Source organism: Gastrolobium bilobum, unplaced genomic scaffold (assembly GCF_033153095.1).
Source record: "Gastrolobium bilobum isolate Gb01-03AN ecotype WA unplaced genomic scaffold, APGP_CSIRO_Gbil_v1 utg5155, whole genome shotgun sequence".
Taxonomy (NCBI): domain Eukaryota; kingdom Viridiplantae; phylum Streptophyta; class Magnoliopsida; order Fabales; family Fabaceae; genus Gastrolobium; species Gastrolobium bilobum.
In genome coordinates, this window is record NW_026899054.1 from 347,643 (window position 1) to 364,038 (window position 16,396).

General features: G+C 32.5%; 2 protein-coding genes across 4 annotated transcripts; both read left to right on the forward strand.

Moving 5' to 3' along the window:
• Nucleotides 1-6,386: 6,386 nt before the first annotated feature.
• Nucleotides 6,387-9,129, forward strand: LOC133286649 (glycerol kinase). 2 transcript variants are annotated; one of them, XM_061484089.1, is made up of 4 exons: nucleotides 6,387-6,577; nucleotides 6,680-6,901; nucleotides 7,318-8,272; nucleotides 8,483-9,129. In XM_061484089.1, exons 1-4 carry the CDS (start codon nucleotides 6,444-6,446, stop codon nucleotides 8,726-8,728), a joined length of 1,557 nt encoding a protein of 518 aa, XP_061340073.1. In that variant the 5' UTR covers nucleotides 6,387-6,443; the 3' UTR covers nucleotides 8,729-9,129. The 2 variants fall into 2 exon arrangements, with proteins under 2 accessions (XP_061340073.1, XP_061340074.1); XM_061484090.1 differs by having other exon boundaries at nucleotides 7,318-8,234; nucleotides 8,565-9,129.
• Nucleotides 9,130-15,459: 6,330 nt separating this feature from the next.
• LOC133286676 (VQ motif-containing protein 11) lies at nucleotides 15,460-16,180 on the forward strand. 2 transcript variants are annotated; one of them, XM_061484121.1, is made up of 2 exons: nucleotides 15,460-15,678; nucleotides 15,742-16,180. In XM_061484121.1, exons 1-2 carry the CDS (start codon nucleotides 15,501-15,503, stop codon nucleotides 16,149-16,151), a joined length of 588 nt encoding a protein of 195 aa, XP_061340105.1. In that variant the 5' UTR covers nucleotides 15,460-15,500; the 3' UTR covers nucleotides 16,152-16,180. The 2 variants fall into 2 exon arrangements, with proteins under 2 accessions (XP_061340105.1, XP_061340104.1); XM_061484120.1 differs by having other exon boundaries at nucleotides 15,460-16,180.
• The last annotated feature ends 216 nt before the right edge of the window (nucleotides 16,181-16,396 follow it).

A 16,396-nucleotide genomic window follows, 5' to 3' on the forward strand; every position in this document is an offset into this window, starting at 1 on the left:
AAGTGCATCCTTAATATCTTTTCTTCTATCTCGGTTAGTTCAAAACTTTTTAAGCAGTTAACAATATGGAAGAAGAAAAAATAATAACATTATTTGATTTTTTTAAAACAATTTTTTATTTGGTAATATTTTATGTTGAAGTTATTTAATAAGATTAACTTAAACTTCGACCTAATAATAAAAAAAAAACGTGTTAAAAATATCATATAATATAAATAGCTCTTGATTTATTGTCATTTCATGGATAAGAAAAATGAAAGGGAATTATTATAAGATTTAAAAAGACATGTATCAAATATAAACAAAATATTAAAAGTGTGAAATCTAAAGACTAAAAAAGCTTCGATTTCAATGCATTGTTTAATTCTAGATCAATTAGCCTTTTATAGGAGTATAAATGACCTGCGGCTTATCTTATATTATGTAAGGTTTTGGCCTGTTACAAATAGTAAAATAGAACAGGACTAAGTTTTTTTAAAAATCTATTTAGAAAATAGGCCATAGATTTTTTGTACATGTTAATCCTATAAGTCAACAGGTCGGCTTATATCATATTATTTATTTTAAATAAAATTATTATTTTAATAATTTTAAATAATAAAGTAATATTATTTTAGTTACTCATTTAATTGTTAAATGTTTAATAGGCTAACAGGCCTAAGCTAAGGCTTTTATTTTTTAAATATAGGTCGGACCTAGCTTATAATTTGGAGTCTACACAGGCAAACATGCCAGGACAGACCAAATGGGTTTTATATAAGTCTGGCCTATTTAAAATAAAGCCTAACCTATTTACACCTCTAACGTTTTATCTTCCAAGTATGTTCAAGAGCCATAGCAAGAATCGAGTTTATTTGTGAATTATTTGATTTTTCATTAACAAATTAATGTATTTTTTCATGACTTTTACTCTATTCTCATCTCCTTACATAAGAATTTAAAAATTTCTTTATATAAATTCTTTTGAATTGCCTAGGACATAGATGAAACAAAATATGAGAAGATATATAGGTAATGAAAAAGTGGAATGTCAGAAATTCTTTTTACCCTTAAAGGAAGAATATCTTTAATGTTATGGATATATCAAATTTTTGGTGTATCTTCTACTTATAATATAATATATATTTTACTTTTATCAAATTATTAATAAATAAATTATTTTAAAGTTAGGTAAAAAAATAATTTAATAAAAATAAAAGGGGAGGTTATACTTACAACATATTTTCGTTTACAACCTCTTACAACCATATCTTAACCGTTGATTTCCGCCAATCAACGGTTATCATTTATTGTGAATTAATAAATTTTATTTGCAAAAATCTTAACCGTTGATTGACGGAAATCAACCTCTTACAACCTATTTTTTCCGACTACTAAATCATAACCGTACAAAGATAAATATAGTATTGAGGTGATAAAATCCAAATCTCTGGAAAATTTTAATGCTTCTCATTAGATGGACAACTCTGTTATTCAAAAGACTTATTCTAATATTATGATTTGTTGGGTTCCTCCTGAGAGTGGGTGGGTAAAGCTCAACACAGATAGTGCTTCAAAAGGTAACTTGGGTAGTGCTACGTGTGGTAGGATTTAACGTGGTCCTGGAGGGCAATGGATATATGCTTTCTCTTACAAGGTAGGTTTTTGCAATGCAATAACAACGGAATTATGGGAAATTCTGAAAGAGTTACAATCGGCTTAGGAAGAAGGTTGGAGAAGGGTAATTCTCGAAAGTGATTCAACAAAACTATCACTTTGCTCATCAAGATTGGTGATGCATACTGTGAGTCTCATCTTGTGGCTTGGATACGAGAATGACTTTCTAAGAGGTGGATTATGCGACTAGAACATACTTATAGAGAAGACAACATTTGTGCGGACTGGCTGGCAAATCTTCCTTTGGAGTGGCCTGATCAGGATGAGTATATGACTTTCCAATCTCCCCTTCAGGGAATTAGATAACTGTTTTTTTTTTTCTTGATTTCAGCTCTGTGTTTAGAGCTAGACAGGTTTTACTATAATTTCTGTTTCTTTCTTTTGTTAGGCATGTGGCCTTATGTTACAAAAAAAATAATTTTGTTTAATATAAAGGTTTTATATTAGGGTACAACACCAACAGGGGTTGATTCAAATGGTACATGCTTGATGCCGCTTAAGCAAGATCTTGGGTTCAAGTCCTTGTAAATACAAAAAAAATCCTCTTTGGGAGAGTTAGCCACATCATAAAGTGGATGTTTCCGACTCGAATAAGATGTCTTCCTGTAGAAAATACTCATGGTTTATAAAAAAATAAATAAATTAGGGTACAATACTCCAAATAATTTGAATGTGTTAATAAAACATGTCATAATATAAATTTGGGAAAATGATTTGTCCTTTTAAAGGATGTATCTTATGTCCTTTTAACCATTTATAACTATGTACTAAAGGTAGTACATATTCATAATATTAAAGTTATACTTTTTTCACTTTCTAAGTCAGCAAATGTAATACTGTCATCATATTGTATTGCATTGCTTTCTAGCAAAGTTTAGAGTGATATAATCTCACTTTGAGTATAGATATACTATTTATACACACTAATTAAACTTATTTATGACTAAAATATGATAAAATTTGTATTATATTTATATTTACTTAATTTCTAAACGTATTTAATTTTCCTTTAGTAGATAGTTTTTTTTCACATGCCCTACTTACATCAAGTAGTATGTAAAATCATTTATATAGAATAGAAATATATATATATATATATATATATATATATATACATATATATACATATATATATATATATATATATATATATATATATATAAATATATTGATAAACAACAGATACCATTCACGGAAGCAGTGGCGGAGCCAAGATTTCATTTTAGCCGGGGCCAAAAAATTTGACACATCAAATTATCAAAATATTTATCGTAATTACATAAATTTATTAAGAAAAAAATTTACCAAGAATTATAGCATACTTATCTAAATTATTTACTAAATAATGTCACACAACATTGAAAATTCAAATCATGCCCTCTAAAAGCACATCCTTGAAAAGCAAGCTAACGAGCAACATCAATTGAAGTCTTAACACACAACCTATTTTTTTTAATTTGTTGGGAGCTTTGAGCATGCATAACTTTATCAATATGACTTAGAAAAGCACAATTCTTTCCACCATGAACTTTTTTCCAAGTATTAAAACCTTTGATTGTGAATGCATCCCAACCATGTCGCCCACCAACTTTTGTAGTGAAAAGATAACACGGTAAACAAAATGCAGCATCTATAGAAGGTGAATACTCAAGCCACGAAGAAAATTCTTTGAACCATAAAGCTTGAAAACGTCGAGGATGCTTTTGGCAACTCTTAAGTGCAATATGAAAAAAATATGAAAAAAGTCATTTTGTAAAAGTCATTGTGATAATAATTAAGTCATGACTCTTAAGTGCAATATGAAAAAAAAATACAGAAACCTGGTGGATTCGTGACCCGTGAAAAAACGTCAATGTAGAGGGGCAGAGCAAACTTCACAATTAAAAAGAAACATGGAATATTCAGCGACAAATGTCTAAAATTATTTAAAGTGTAAAGTGTATAATGTTCTTGCATTTTCTTGTTAGTGTAAAGTGTAAACTATAATGTTTTTGCATGTTCTTTATATTTTTTACTTTTGCTAGATATTAAAATAAAGGTGTCGTAAGTCACTAAACTATCATGAATTAATTTATACAACTGCAGGCTGTATCATATAAGTATTAAGTAATTGCTTGCAATTTCCTAACTATTTATAAAATAGTTATTGTGAGAAAGAAAAAAAAAACATTTTGTTTTAAAGAGCAACAACATGAAATGCAATAGGCTTTGTCGCTGTTAAATAAAGTCATAGAGATGCTGCATAACTTCATAATTTGTCAAGGGAGAGTGTATAAAAACGATTTAGATTCAAATATTTAAGGAAACACTAAAGAACAAAACACTCAAAGACACTCCACTCTAACAAGCATATCTTCACAAAATAAAATCAATCAAAAGAAAACTAGAAAAATTTCAGAATAAAAAAGCACCAATTTTAAAGCAAATACATTGGGGTTTCTAGCTTTGAGAGAACCGCGAGCAGACACGAAGACACCGCTGGGGTTTCTAACTCCACTGAGAATATATTAGCCTATTAGCTGAGAGACAAAGAGCATAAGTGGAGCCAAATTTTAACTTTAGAAGGGGCCAAATAATAATTAATTATATTTATATAATAATAATATTTTTTAAAAGTCAGCAGGGGCCGGGCCCCATCTAGGGACTAAGTGACTACGCCAGTGCACGGAAGGTAATAGTATTCGGGATGAGTTCAAGATTAAGACTTTAAACCTTCTCAAAGATGATATTGATAAAGATCGAGCATGTGCTTTCACCCTTATTTATTTAACTTTCATGCATCAACTGAACTATCATCATTTGATAATAGAAAAATATTTTATGTGAAAATTATGTATGTAATGGATATATCCCACCGATACAAATTAACTTTTAATAATTACCACCCGAGATGAATCTATTTCAAAAACAGTTATGTTACTTGTACATAAAAAAGGAAGTTTCTCAAAAACTCTTTTTCGTTCCATGTCAAAAAGGATAAATATATTTAATGTACACATTTAATTGATTGAGTACTATTTCATGCGGCTGAAGTAGTATAAATATTCATCAAAACTAATAATGAGTACATGAGACGCGCCTTGTGGATATAGAAGGAGGGGGGGATCTTTGAATGAATTGATCTTCTGAACCAAATCAAAAAATAAATAAGTAACCAAACCAAATGAGAAAGATTAAAAATTTATAAAGATTCAAATTACTAAAATCCCTTATCACTATACCATCTAATGGCAACCAAATTAATAAAGATTGATTGAATTTGACTGTTGCACCTCCATTATTCAAAGATATGCAAGTACGACAAAGTTAAATCAGTAATTTGGGAATGACCTTGCTAATTTCAAGCTTAGTTTGGAATCAGACATTTGTAAAATATGCCCTGAGTGAGAATCGGATCTTAAATGGAGAAAATAGTCAAAGCAGATTTGATGGATTGCACGAGATACAAGTAAAAGTAAAAGAGGCTTGTAAGAGAGAGAAAAAGGAGCATAGTCCGTAAGATCCGTGAGAACGGGAAGGGTGGGTGTGAATGGTTAAAGGGTCTCAACTATCTTAACGATCGATAAGCTATGTTTTAAGAATTCCACCAACAACTACGGAACCGTCACGCCATTCAATAATTCACTCAGTACTATTCAATCTTATTCCAAAGATATCCACCGCCACTCACTAATTTTCACACAAAATTTCTACTATTCAAGTGTGGTGTTGTTTTTTTAAACTTTTATGTGAATAAGTGTGTGTGTTTTTTTTTAAGGAAAAACTCTCTCAAATAAACAACCAAATACCCACTAAATCTAAATGGGTTAGATAAGTTTAATTTTTTTTATCACATAATCTTCTCAAATTATTCTCTTTAACTTATGAGATTAACATTAAAATTGTTTTTTATTCTACATTTTACCTTATTTAAATAAATTTATCTAATTGTAATAAAGTTTTTTTTACATATATATTTTAAGGGTTTGCTTTTTCTGCAGTTAATGCAGATAAATTATTTACAGTAAGCCTAACACGATATTGTTTTGGGCAAAAATCATGGTGTTGTTATAATTTTAATTTATTTCAGGATTATTATAATCTTTATAATTATAATTATTTAATTTTTTAATCTCAAAATAACGTTATTTTACGAGTAAATATAGATAACTTATCTGTAATAACTGAAGAAATATTTTTCTCATATTTTAATTTAAAAAAACACAAACAAACAGGTAATGAATTAAAGTCCATGGATAAACAGGTAGTTTATGCATATTACCTCCTAAAAACACTCCACGTGGAAGAAGCGTGTGAGACAAAGTTGGGAATCTTTTCATTAAAAATATGCAAATGTTTGCACAACTTTATACAGAGAAATTTACAAAAGCATATCAACAAATCTTTTGAATTATTGTTACAAATATTTTTTAATTAATGTATATTACTTAAATTTAAAAATATCCACATGAGAGTGACGTCTAAAAAAAAAAACTTTATCTTTATCTTTTATATAACATTAGTCAAGTATTCAAAATAAAAATAAAAATAATAACATTAGTCAAAAGTTGAATATAACAATTTGCTAAATTATATGGATAAAACTTTTATGATCGTCCATTTGACTAAAAGCAAGGATTATCGTTAGCATCGACAATTCCAAAGAAAACGGCATTGGCCATTCGGTATTAAACTGTGATATGTATATATAGCGTTGGTCTTCTTTGTTGATCAAGAACAACAAACACTAACACAAACACTAACACAACAACATCAACATCGTTTTGGTCTCAAGGAACAGAGAAAACATGTCGAAAGATGATGTCTTCATTGGCGCAATTGACCAAGGAACGACCAGCACCAGGTTCATAATCTACGACAAGTTAGCTCGCGCTATCGGATCTCACCAGGTCGAGTTCACTCAGTTCTGTCCACAAGCAGGGTAAACCATGGCTACCCCCCAATCTTTGTTTTCCCTTTAAAGTTTCATTCTTTTTTAGAAAAAATTTATGGGTTTGTTTGTTTGTTGATGTGGTGATGGTAGATGGGTGGAACATGATCCCATGGAGATCTTGGAGAGTGTGAAGGTGTGTATTGCTAAGGCTGTTGACAAGGCTACCGCTGATGGATTCAACGTGGATAAGGGATTGAAGGCCATTGGTCTCACCAATCAGAGGGAGACCTGTCTGGTTTGGAGCAAATCCACTGGTGCTCCTCTTCACCCTGCCATTGTTTGGATGGATGCTCGTACTGCTTCTGTTTGCAGGTCCTGACCTCCTTCGTGTCCTTTTCTTTCTTTTTTTAAATTTATTTAAATCCATTTACTAATCATTTTTGTCTGTAAATATTTCATCAATTTTAATATACTACCACCCTTTACAGGATTAGTATTTTGGATAATTTCATTTCAAATGAACTATTTTAAAATTTTAAGTGGTGGTAATTCTGCCTCTGATTGATAAGGATCTGTTTGTAAGATGTTCAGATTATTTCAGGAATGAATCCTATCCAATGTTAATTTCATGTCTATCTCTGTCTGATTTCATCATAGATTGATTTCTATGTACCTATCCAATGTTATGTTCCGTGTTTGAAGTTGGTCACTTTTTCATTCCTTTGTTGTCTTTATTCTATGCCATCATCGGAAAATTTAATTGATGTTATTGGATTGTTTTGAAACAGGAGATTGGAAAAGGAGTTATCTGAAGGTAAAAACCATTTTGTGCAGAGTTGTGGTTTGCCTATTAGTACATATTTTAGTGCTGTGAAACTGCTTTGGTTGATGGAAAATGTGGACGCTGTGAAGGAGGGTATAAAGAAAAAGGATGCCCTATTTGGAACAATAGACACTTGGTTGATATGGAATTTAACTGGTGGGGTGAAGGGAGGATTGCATGTGACTGATGTTTCAAATGCATCAAGGACAATGCTGATGAACCTAAAATCCCTTGAATGGGAGGAATCTACCTTAAAAACCCTCGGAATTCCTTCTGAAATTTTGCCTAAAATCGTCAGTAATTCTGAAATTATAGGAAAAATTGCTTCTGGATGGCCTATAGCGGGTATCCCTATTGCTGGATGTTTAGGAGATCAACATGCAGCAATGCTAGGACAAGCATGCCGTAAAGGGGAGGCTAAAAGCACTTATGGCACAGGTGCTTTCATACTACTAAATACTGGTGAAGGTGTAACTCAGTCAAAGCATGGTCTTCTATCCACTATAGCCTACAAACTTGGTCCAAAAGCTCCAACCAATTATGCACTGGAAGGATCAGTTGCTATTGCTGGCGCGGCAGTGCAGTGGCTTAGAGACAGTCTTGGCATCATTTCTAGTGCTAAAGATATAGAGTCTCTGGCAGCAGAGGTTGAATCCACGGGTGGAGTTTACTTTGTTCCTGCTTTTAATGGCTTGTTTGCCCCATGGTGGCGCGATGATGCTCGTGGGGTTGTTATTGGGATAACAAGGTTCACGAGCAAGGCTCACATTGCTAGAGCCGTGCTTGAGAGCATGTGTTTTCAAGTGAAAGATGTCTTAGATTCAATGCACAAAGATTGGGCAGATAAATCTAAAAAAGATGAGTTTTTGCTTAGAGTGGATGGTGGGGCAACTGTTAACAACCTGTTGATGCAGATTCAGGTTTGGACTAATTGCAATTTTTTCTTTGAATATCTTTCTTTCATCTAATTCCATATACTTGTGATATATTTTAATTTTTCTGTTAATCATCATGTTCGTTTTGTCCTAACAGTAACATCATATGATTTATTGTTTTGTAATGCTTCTTTAGTGTTAACATCATATATGTTATTAGATACTGAAAATGTTTATGTTAATAATGTTGTACAGGCAGATTTGATGGCAAGTCCGGTAATTAGACCTGCTGATATTGAGACAACAGCACTTGGAGCAGCCTATGCTGCTGGATTAGCTGCTGGGATTTGGAAAGAAGATTATGTTTTTGATTCCACGGAGAAGATGAAGGGTGCTAATGTTTTCCGTCCAATGATGACCGAGGAAGTGAGGAAAAAGAAAGTGGACTCTTGGTGCAAAGCTGTTGAGAGAAGTTTTGACTTGGCTGATCTCACTCTTTGATGCTGTTTTTCGCAATTCCTTACTTGGGAAAACTATTCGATATAAGTTTATCCATCCCTTATAACTCTGTATTTCGGAGAATATATAATTATAATATTGAAGTTATTTTTTTTTCTCTTTTCAAAAACTTATTGGCTGATGTGAAGGAAAAAAAAATAACTTTCATATTATAACTATGTAATACCCAAAGTACATAATTATAAGGAGTAAAAAGACGTAAGGTTATATTTTTTTTTTTGTATACATTGGAAATCAAACTCAGTAACTACTACTCCCAACCACTAGGTTAGCCCTAGTGGAAAGGACACATACTACCCTTCCTTACTTTTGTTTTTTTATTTCCTCCACTTCTGGGTACACTTTTTTTTTTGTGTCTTTAGCCTTAGAAACTATAATAAAGGGAATGATATGCTAATTATCACTTATATTTGACATTTTATTTCTATTTTCTTTCTTCTTTTCCTTGTAATTTGGAGAAGTAAAATGCATTAAACAAAAGAGAGAGGGAGAATTACATGAGCGGGAGCTTCCTAATAATGTTTTCTGCGTTGAACCAACTAGACGAATAAATCTTTGATACTATTGCTGTACTTAGATTCAGTGCATCTCATCAATGAGAGCATTACATATCAGAGGAGAGAGAAAAAATTTGACAGAAAAAAAAAATTTAGCTAACATGTAATATTTTCATTGGTGGGATCCACTAAATCTTTGGTACAGCAGTAGTACCAAAGATTTATTCCAACTAAACATGGTAAAACAGGAGGCATGTATTGGATCTGAGAAACAATCCTTACGCGGTAGCTGATTCAAATCAATGTCGAAAAAATATGAAATTTGAGGGAAGGCATGATCCATGATCTTATGACATTATGGCTTGATTTTCTCCTAGTAACAACAACCAAACTGTATTTGTTACTGAAGCATATATATAAACTGATCAGTATTGAATTTCCAAAAAAAAAAACAACATAAATTTGATTAGTATGTCAGAATCTCACTGTTCAAGTGGAAGATGCACTTATTTATGCTCATTTCATATCCAAGTTATATTAAGAGAAATCACAAGACATAGTAAAGGCAGAAAATATAATATCTTCGGAAAAAAGTACATGTGCAATGCTATAACAAAAGTGATATTTAGTCAGGTACAGTCATTTCCTTAACCTTACCCGATATGACTAAGTAGCTCGTCCAATGTCCATGCCTAAAATGTCAAATCAAATAATATAGTCAACAAGTCTTGGGCCTTATGTAATCAATCATCTTTCGGCAAAGAAACACTATACTTGGGTTTGAAGAAAACTACAATTTTTTTAATGTTTTTTCAGTTGGGCTTAACCTCACTTTTAATTTGGGCTTTCACCTAACCTGCTTTCTTTTTTCTCTTTTGCATTTCTGTAAGTTACAAAAGAAGTCTATTATATAAGGGAAGAATTGTATTTACAAACTTTTTATTTACAAACTTTTACAAACTACACTTTTTTCTCCCAGGAGAACAAACACTAGGTTACACTATATTCTCTCGGGGGTACATAGTGTAATTTACAAAAATTTGTAAACGAATCCTTACCCATTATATAATATCTATTTGGATTAGTATATTTTATATTTAAAACAATATAATCATGAAATAAAAATGACCTTATTTGGAAAAGAGTAAGCTAAAGTAAGGCAAAGCGGTCTTATCTAATTTAAACTTAAAACCAAGTAATTTCTAAAAAAGTTTAGTGTCATTTGAGTTAAAGTTCTTAATTTTTTTTTAAAACACCATTAATGACCTACTATTGTACCCTGAAGATATCAACCAAATTCTACATACAATAAAACTAGCGATATTTATTTAATTTACAAATAACTAAGTTACAACTCTATCCTGCTATAAAAACACATAAATTACAAGCCAATAAAAATTATGAGACCTTATCAAATTGGGTTGTCATATCAAGTTATTTTATATCGAAAGCTCTAATTTTTGTTTAACCTTATATATTTCGCTTCTTTTTACCCATTTTTGCGATCTGAAGTATATGATTATATAGGTTTAGGTTATCCTTCACGGCTTCACCTTGAAAAACTTTGGAAAGATGCTTTGAATCATCTACCAAGAATTTAATTATTAGCCGTACCCAATTCAAATATAAAAATACATCTTTTGTGTCTCCTTATCCTTAAATGTCAATCTCTCATCCGTTATAAGTCCACTAAATTCCAAACATCCATGATTTTTTGCTTTGTCCTAACACCCTACGCTTGTCCCCAACGAAAAAAGCCATGAACTAAAAGCATATATAGAAAAACAAGTATATAATACTAATTCATCAAATTGGCTATAATTATTTATATCGGCTCTCATTCTAAAATCATTTTAAGAGTTCAATCAATCAAGTGGGATGTTTGGCAAGAATTTAATTAAAGTATTAAATCGAATAAGGGTCTCTTAGTTTGTTAACACACCACTCCACTTTTGCCTATTGCCTAGTCTTCTTTGGTAATCATAGTGTCATCCACAGACGGCTCTTATGATTGAATGTTCCCTTGGCATCATTCACACTCGGAATAGAATTGAAAACGATGGTTTTCTATAAGTGCCCCTTTTGACTACAAAAAAGCAAAGCAGGCTACTATTAATTTTGTCAATGTCTTTGGCCATTATTTCTTAATATGAATAATAAATACGTAGCTCACTTAATTTAAGCAATGGCAACAGTTTTTCATAGTGGGCCATGGATAAGAAAATTCGAACAATCAGATCAAATGATCTGAAGGTTGTGAAATGTACACGTGGTCGGTGTTTAATTAAACCTCTCTCTATATATGCATAGCTATTGATATGAAGGTTGATTCACATGCAGTTTTCAGACAAATACTGGACAGCTTATTCTCACATATTCTTTGTTTGGTTTGCTCAATTGCGTTACTAAATTTAATATATGAAGCATATATTCTTGCACCTTAATCCTGTCCCGAAGATGAATTATTGGAATGAAAAAGCGAAGTCTAAAGTCTAAGATTTCCAAAAAAAAGAGAGTCTAATATTAAACCGTGTGTCTGTTTGTATGAAAAAAATTCTAGGGTGAGGATAAGAATTTGTGTTCTATCTCATGATGGTGCAATTGTGAATTGTGGTATATAAAAAAAGGTGGGTTATGTGAAGTTATATCGCTAACAGTAATATATCTTGATAATGAAGCTGGTACATTTTTTTTTTTTTTTTTTTGAAAAACCACATGTATCCTTCGTAGTAGGGGTGTTCGTGGTCTGGATTGAATCGGTTTTGGAAGCAAAAATCATCTGATCCAATCTGTTCGGTTTGATCATATAATCATTCATTCGGTTTTTGATTTTTTTTCAAATCCGATCCGATCCAATCCAATTTTTTTCGGTTTCGATTGGATCGGTTTTCGGTTTTTTGAAAATCCTAAAATTTATTTCATGATTATTGTGTAAATAACATCTTTTGTATATATTGCCTTTGTAAATTTATTTATTTTGAAATACAAAAGCATTAGTAAACTATAATATAGTTTTTTTTTGGCAATAAGATATGAAGCTCTACAAAGATAAAATTTTGTTGATGAGATGTGACTAGATTTTTTCTTGGGTTTAGAAATTTTTAGGCTATGTTAGGGAAAGACTCAAGTAGGTAGAAGGGAATTAATATATTGGATCAGTTTGGATTGGATCGGTTTTCATCAACCCATCCAAAACCGATCCAATCCAATTAAAATTTGCGGTTTTCAATTTTTCAGTTTTCGGTTTATTCGGTTATCGATTTTTCGGTTCGGTTACGGCAGTTTGAATCGGTTTGGATCGGTTGATGAATACCATACTTCGTAGTAGATAATCTTATTTGGGATGAGTTCATGATTAAAACTTTAAACCCTTTCAAAAACGGCATTGAAGAGATCGTACACATGCTCTCAATCTCAGTTACTCAACTTTCACGCAGTAACTAAACTATCATAATTTAATCATCTAGTTTTTTACAGCTACGGGGCCCAGGAAATGAGTTTTATTTTCATCTATCATGCTTACGACATTATTTGTATATTGCATTGGGAAAAGTGTGTATAATTTTGAAGGATGTAAAGTTGTGTAATTTTAAGAGAGAGAAAGAGATAGATAAAGGAGGAGAGAGAGTTGACAAAAAAATAAAGTTGTGGATCCCACATCTTTGTGAAAGTGAAAGGATATAAGTTGTGTAATTTAAAAGTACAGACAGTTTTCCCTATTGCATTTGTAAGAAATAAAAATCACTTCAATCTAAATGGATAGCCATACTGTCCCTGTCATGGGAAAACCAAGTGGTGGGAACCATACATATTACTTTCTCTAATGAGTGGCCGTAATTTAATTAGTAAAAAGAGAAGATCATGAGTTCAATCACAAGCATTTACACAGCTACAACGTACAACACAAACGTTGGGACCAAACATCCACTTACTATTTTGTAAGAAAAATACATTGCACGATTCATACTCTCAAGTGTTCACTGGTATAATGGCTGTGAGTCCTTGAGTGTTGTTACTTCACATTTTACATGCAAGGACTTTGAAGCCCAAATCATAACAGTAAGGGACTAAGTTTGGTCAAATCTTTAAAAATTAATTAGTTAAAATTAATTATTCTACTAATTATCGATCCAAACTCACCCATGTTGAATCTCTTTTTTCTATATACTATGTGTAAGGAAGAAGTATAGTAATTGACTACAAAATACTGGATGAGATTCATTTATTCTGTGTAATAATTATGAAAAAAATAGACTTGTTAAAATATAAGACATACACATATGTATACTTCTAAATACTAAGGAAGTAATTAACAGTAAACACACAGCCATTAATTTGAATTACAACATGTAACAGAGTACTATTATTACTGAAACAAGTAGTGGGAAAAAATCACAGCAAAAAAAGTAGTTCCGTTTTTAAGCCAAAAACAATACACACGCATTCTTCTTCTACGTAATTTTTTTTAACCATTGATGTTGATGAATAATAAAAAATACGTGACGAATGTGTACATTTTTAAATGTATCTATAACATTACTAAAAAAATGTACATATAGTTTTTTGTACCTCAATATCAACCTGTAACTTGTAACTTATTGCATAGTAAATTCCCTGGTCGGAATGCTTCTTGTGTAGCTGTATATATAAGTAAATGAAATAAGGCGCCAGAAATAGAAGTGCTTCTAATTTGTATTGTGTTTCACACTTTCATGTAAAAGGTAAACTAAATTGAAAACAAGAAGAAAGAGAGGGGAAAGACTCCTGTAAAGGCAAGAAACTAAACATGTCAAAAAGGGTGACAATTCCAGCAAAGCAATCCAAAAAGAAAAGAGTAAAGCAAAGAAACTACAAGGAACCAAGCCAAAATTTAAGGAAGCCTGAGACAACTTTTGTCACTAGTGTCAAAGTGCAATTCCTCACGCAAACTTAGGAAAGGAAAAAAAATATACACAGAAAGAGAAAGCAGTTGAAAAATTTACCCACACACAGGCCACTAGATACGCACACAAATAAAAATAAAAAATAAAAAATGGACAGAATAAAAGAAAAGAAAAAGAGAGACAGAATCACAAGGCACATAAGGTTTTCTAGAACTCTGACCAAAACTCAGACTCTGCCTCTGTCTTTCTCTTTCTCTTTCTCTCTCACCTTGTTGTACCTTGTTTCAATGCTCCGCTGACCCCGCATGACTCGTCATTCAATATGCCAGCTTATTATTCATTGATTGCTTTTTTCAAATTCAAACGGGACCCCGTTGATATTCACTAGTTTCACTCCTCATTCATTACACATCAAGTGAAAAAAAGAGAGTAAAATCCATTGCCCTTTGTTATTATTGCATAATTTGCATTAGTGAACACTTTCCATCAAGACTTTTGTGTGTATATGTAGTAATCATGCATGCTGATAAAATTATGAAACGAAAACCATAAAGACGTGGCCACCACTGTTTAGTTGCCTGCATGTGCTTCACTGTGAGAGATTACATCATGATTTCAATCCGGATTTCTTCCTCTCTTTGTGAATTAGTTTATAACAAAATTTCCATTACAAAAGCTTTCATGCGACTTTTGAGGCAAACTTCAATAACACTCACATTAAAAAGCTTAACCTCATGATAATGAATTTTTACTTACAATGATAAAAGAAAGATATGGAGTTCCACTCATGAGAAAGTTCACCCATTTTTAAAAAAAAAGCTGGGAGAGAAAAGCTCTTTTTAATCATCTAACCAAAGCTTTCGTCTACCCTTTTTCATTAGAAACAGCAGTAGTTAATCGTAATTACTTACAACTTACAAAGTCAAAAACAAAAAAGAGAGTGTGGGAAGTAAGTAGTAATTACATGTTTAATTTATTTATAAAAACTATCAAGTATATGAATTGGATGAGGTTCAGTTTGAAAAGAGCAGCACTTCCTACGGTTCTAATTTGATGGCTTAAAATCTTTATATCAAGTTCACTTTTCAATATCTTATCACACAACAACAACAAAAAAATCTTAAAATAGGTAACATCCTAACTATTAGTTCCTCCTTCTGACATAAGAGTCTTTTTAATTTTCTTATCTGACACTTACCACACACGCCAACCCATAAAGCAAAGCAACCACATCTCCAAGAAATTTCTCTCTCTCTCTCTCTCTCTCTCTCTTGTTGGTGTATAAAACCCCACATTTCATTCCATTCTTCCCGCTTCCTCTTCAATAATCTACAAGCTCTGAGAACTCTCTCTCTCTCTCTCTCTCTCTCTCTTATGGCTTCAAACTCCGGCGCCACCACCCTCCACTCACCGCCCTACGGATCCGACCCGACAACACCAAACACAACCTTCGTCCAAGCCGACCCATCAAACTTCCGGGCGGTGGTCCAGAAGCTAACCGGAGCATCCGAAGACCCATCAGCTCAAAAACTCCCCCTCACTCTCCCGTCACGTCTTGCAGCCCAAAACCACCGCCTTACCGCCGCCACCACCGCCGCCGCAGCGGAGGTAATAGGACCGAAGAAACCAAACTTCAAACTCCACGAGCGGCGGAACGCGGCGGCGAAGAAGCTAGAACTAAGCATCGGCGTTTCGGAGAGACCCATGATGATGATGTTCAACAGCAACAACAACAACATAAACACGAACATGAACATGTCACCTTGTTCGTACGTTAGAAGCAGAGCATTGATGGGCGAAACCATGTTGATGGCTTCACCAGTGTCACCATTGGAAGTGTTGGCGCGTGGAAGCCCACGAACACCGATTTCACCACACGAAGAAGAAGAAGAAAGAGCAATTGCAGAGAAAGGGTTCTACTTGCATCCAAGTCCACTTTCAACACCAAGAGCTTCTCAACCACCTGAGCTATTGCCACTTTTTCCTTTGCATTCTCCCACTCACAAAAACACCACTTCTTCTTAATCCTAATCATGTCTTATTTTTTTTTTAGTATTCAAGTGTTATTACTATTAATATTATTTTCTTGGATTTGTTTTTTTTTTTTTGTTCTTTTACTATTACTGTTAATGAACTAATTAATTGTTAGTTTGATTGGTTAAATTTATTTCCTTTAATAGACTCTGTGTATGTGTAACCGTAGTGACACTATTGTGTTTTTTTCCACGTTAAGAAACTTGCTTTGGTGGATGGATAATGATATTTCTTTG

What these genes read in the sequence shown, in the direction of transcription:
- LOC133286649 (XM_061484089.1), top strand. Translation starts at nt 6,444, where the DNA reads ATGTCGAAAGATGATGTCTTCATTGGCGCAATTGACCAAGGAACGACC. An exon ending in CGTACTGCTTCTGTTTGCAG is followed by an intron (nt 6,902 to 7,317) that starts GTCCTGACCTCC and finishes GTTTTGAAACAG; the next exon opens with GAGATTGGAAAAGGAGTTAT. An exon ending in ACCTGTTGATGCAGATTCAG is followed by an intron (nt 8,273 to 8,482) that starts GTTTGGACTAAT and finishes AATGTTGTACAG; the next exon opens with GCAGATTTGATGGCAAGTCC.
- LOC133286676 (XM_061484120.1), top strand. Translation starts at nt 15,501, where the DNA reads ATGGCTTCAAACTCCGGCGCCACCACCCTCCACTCACCGCCCTACGGA.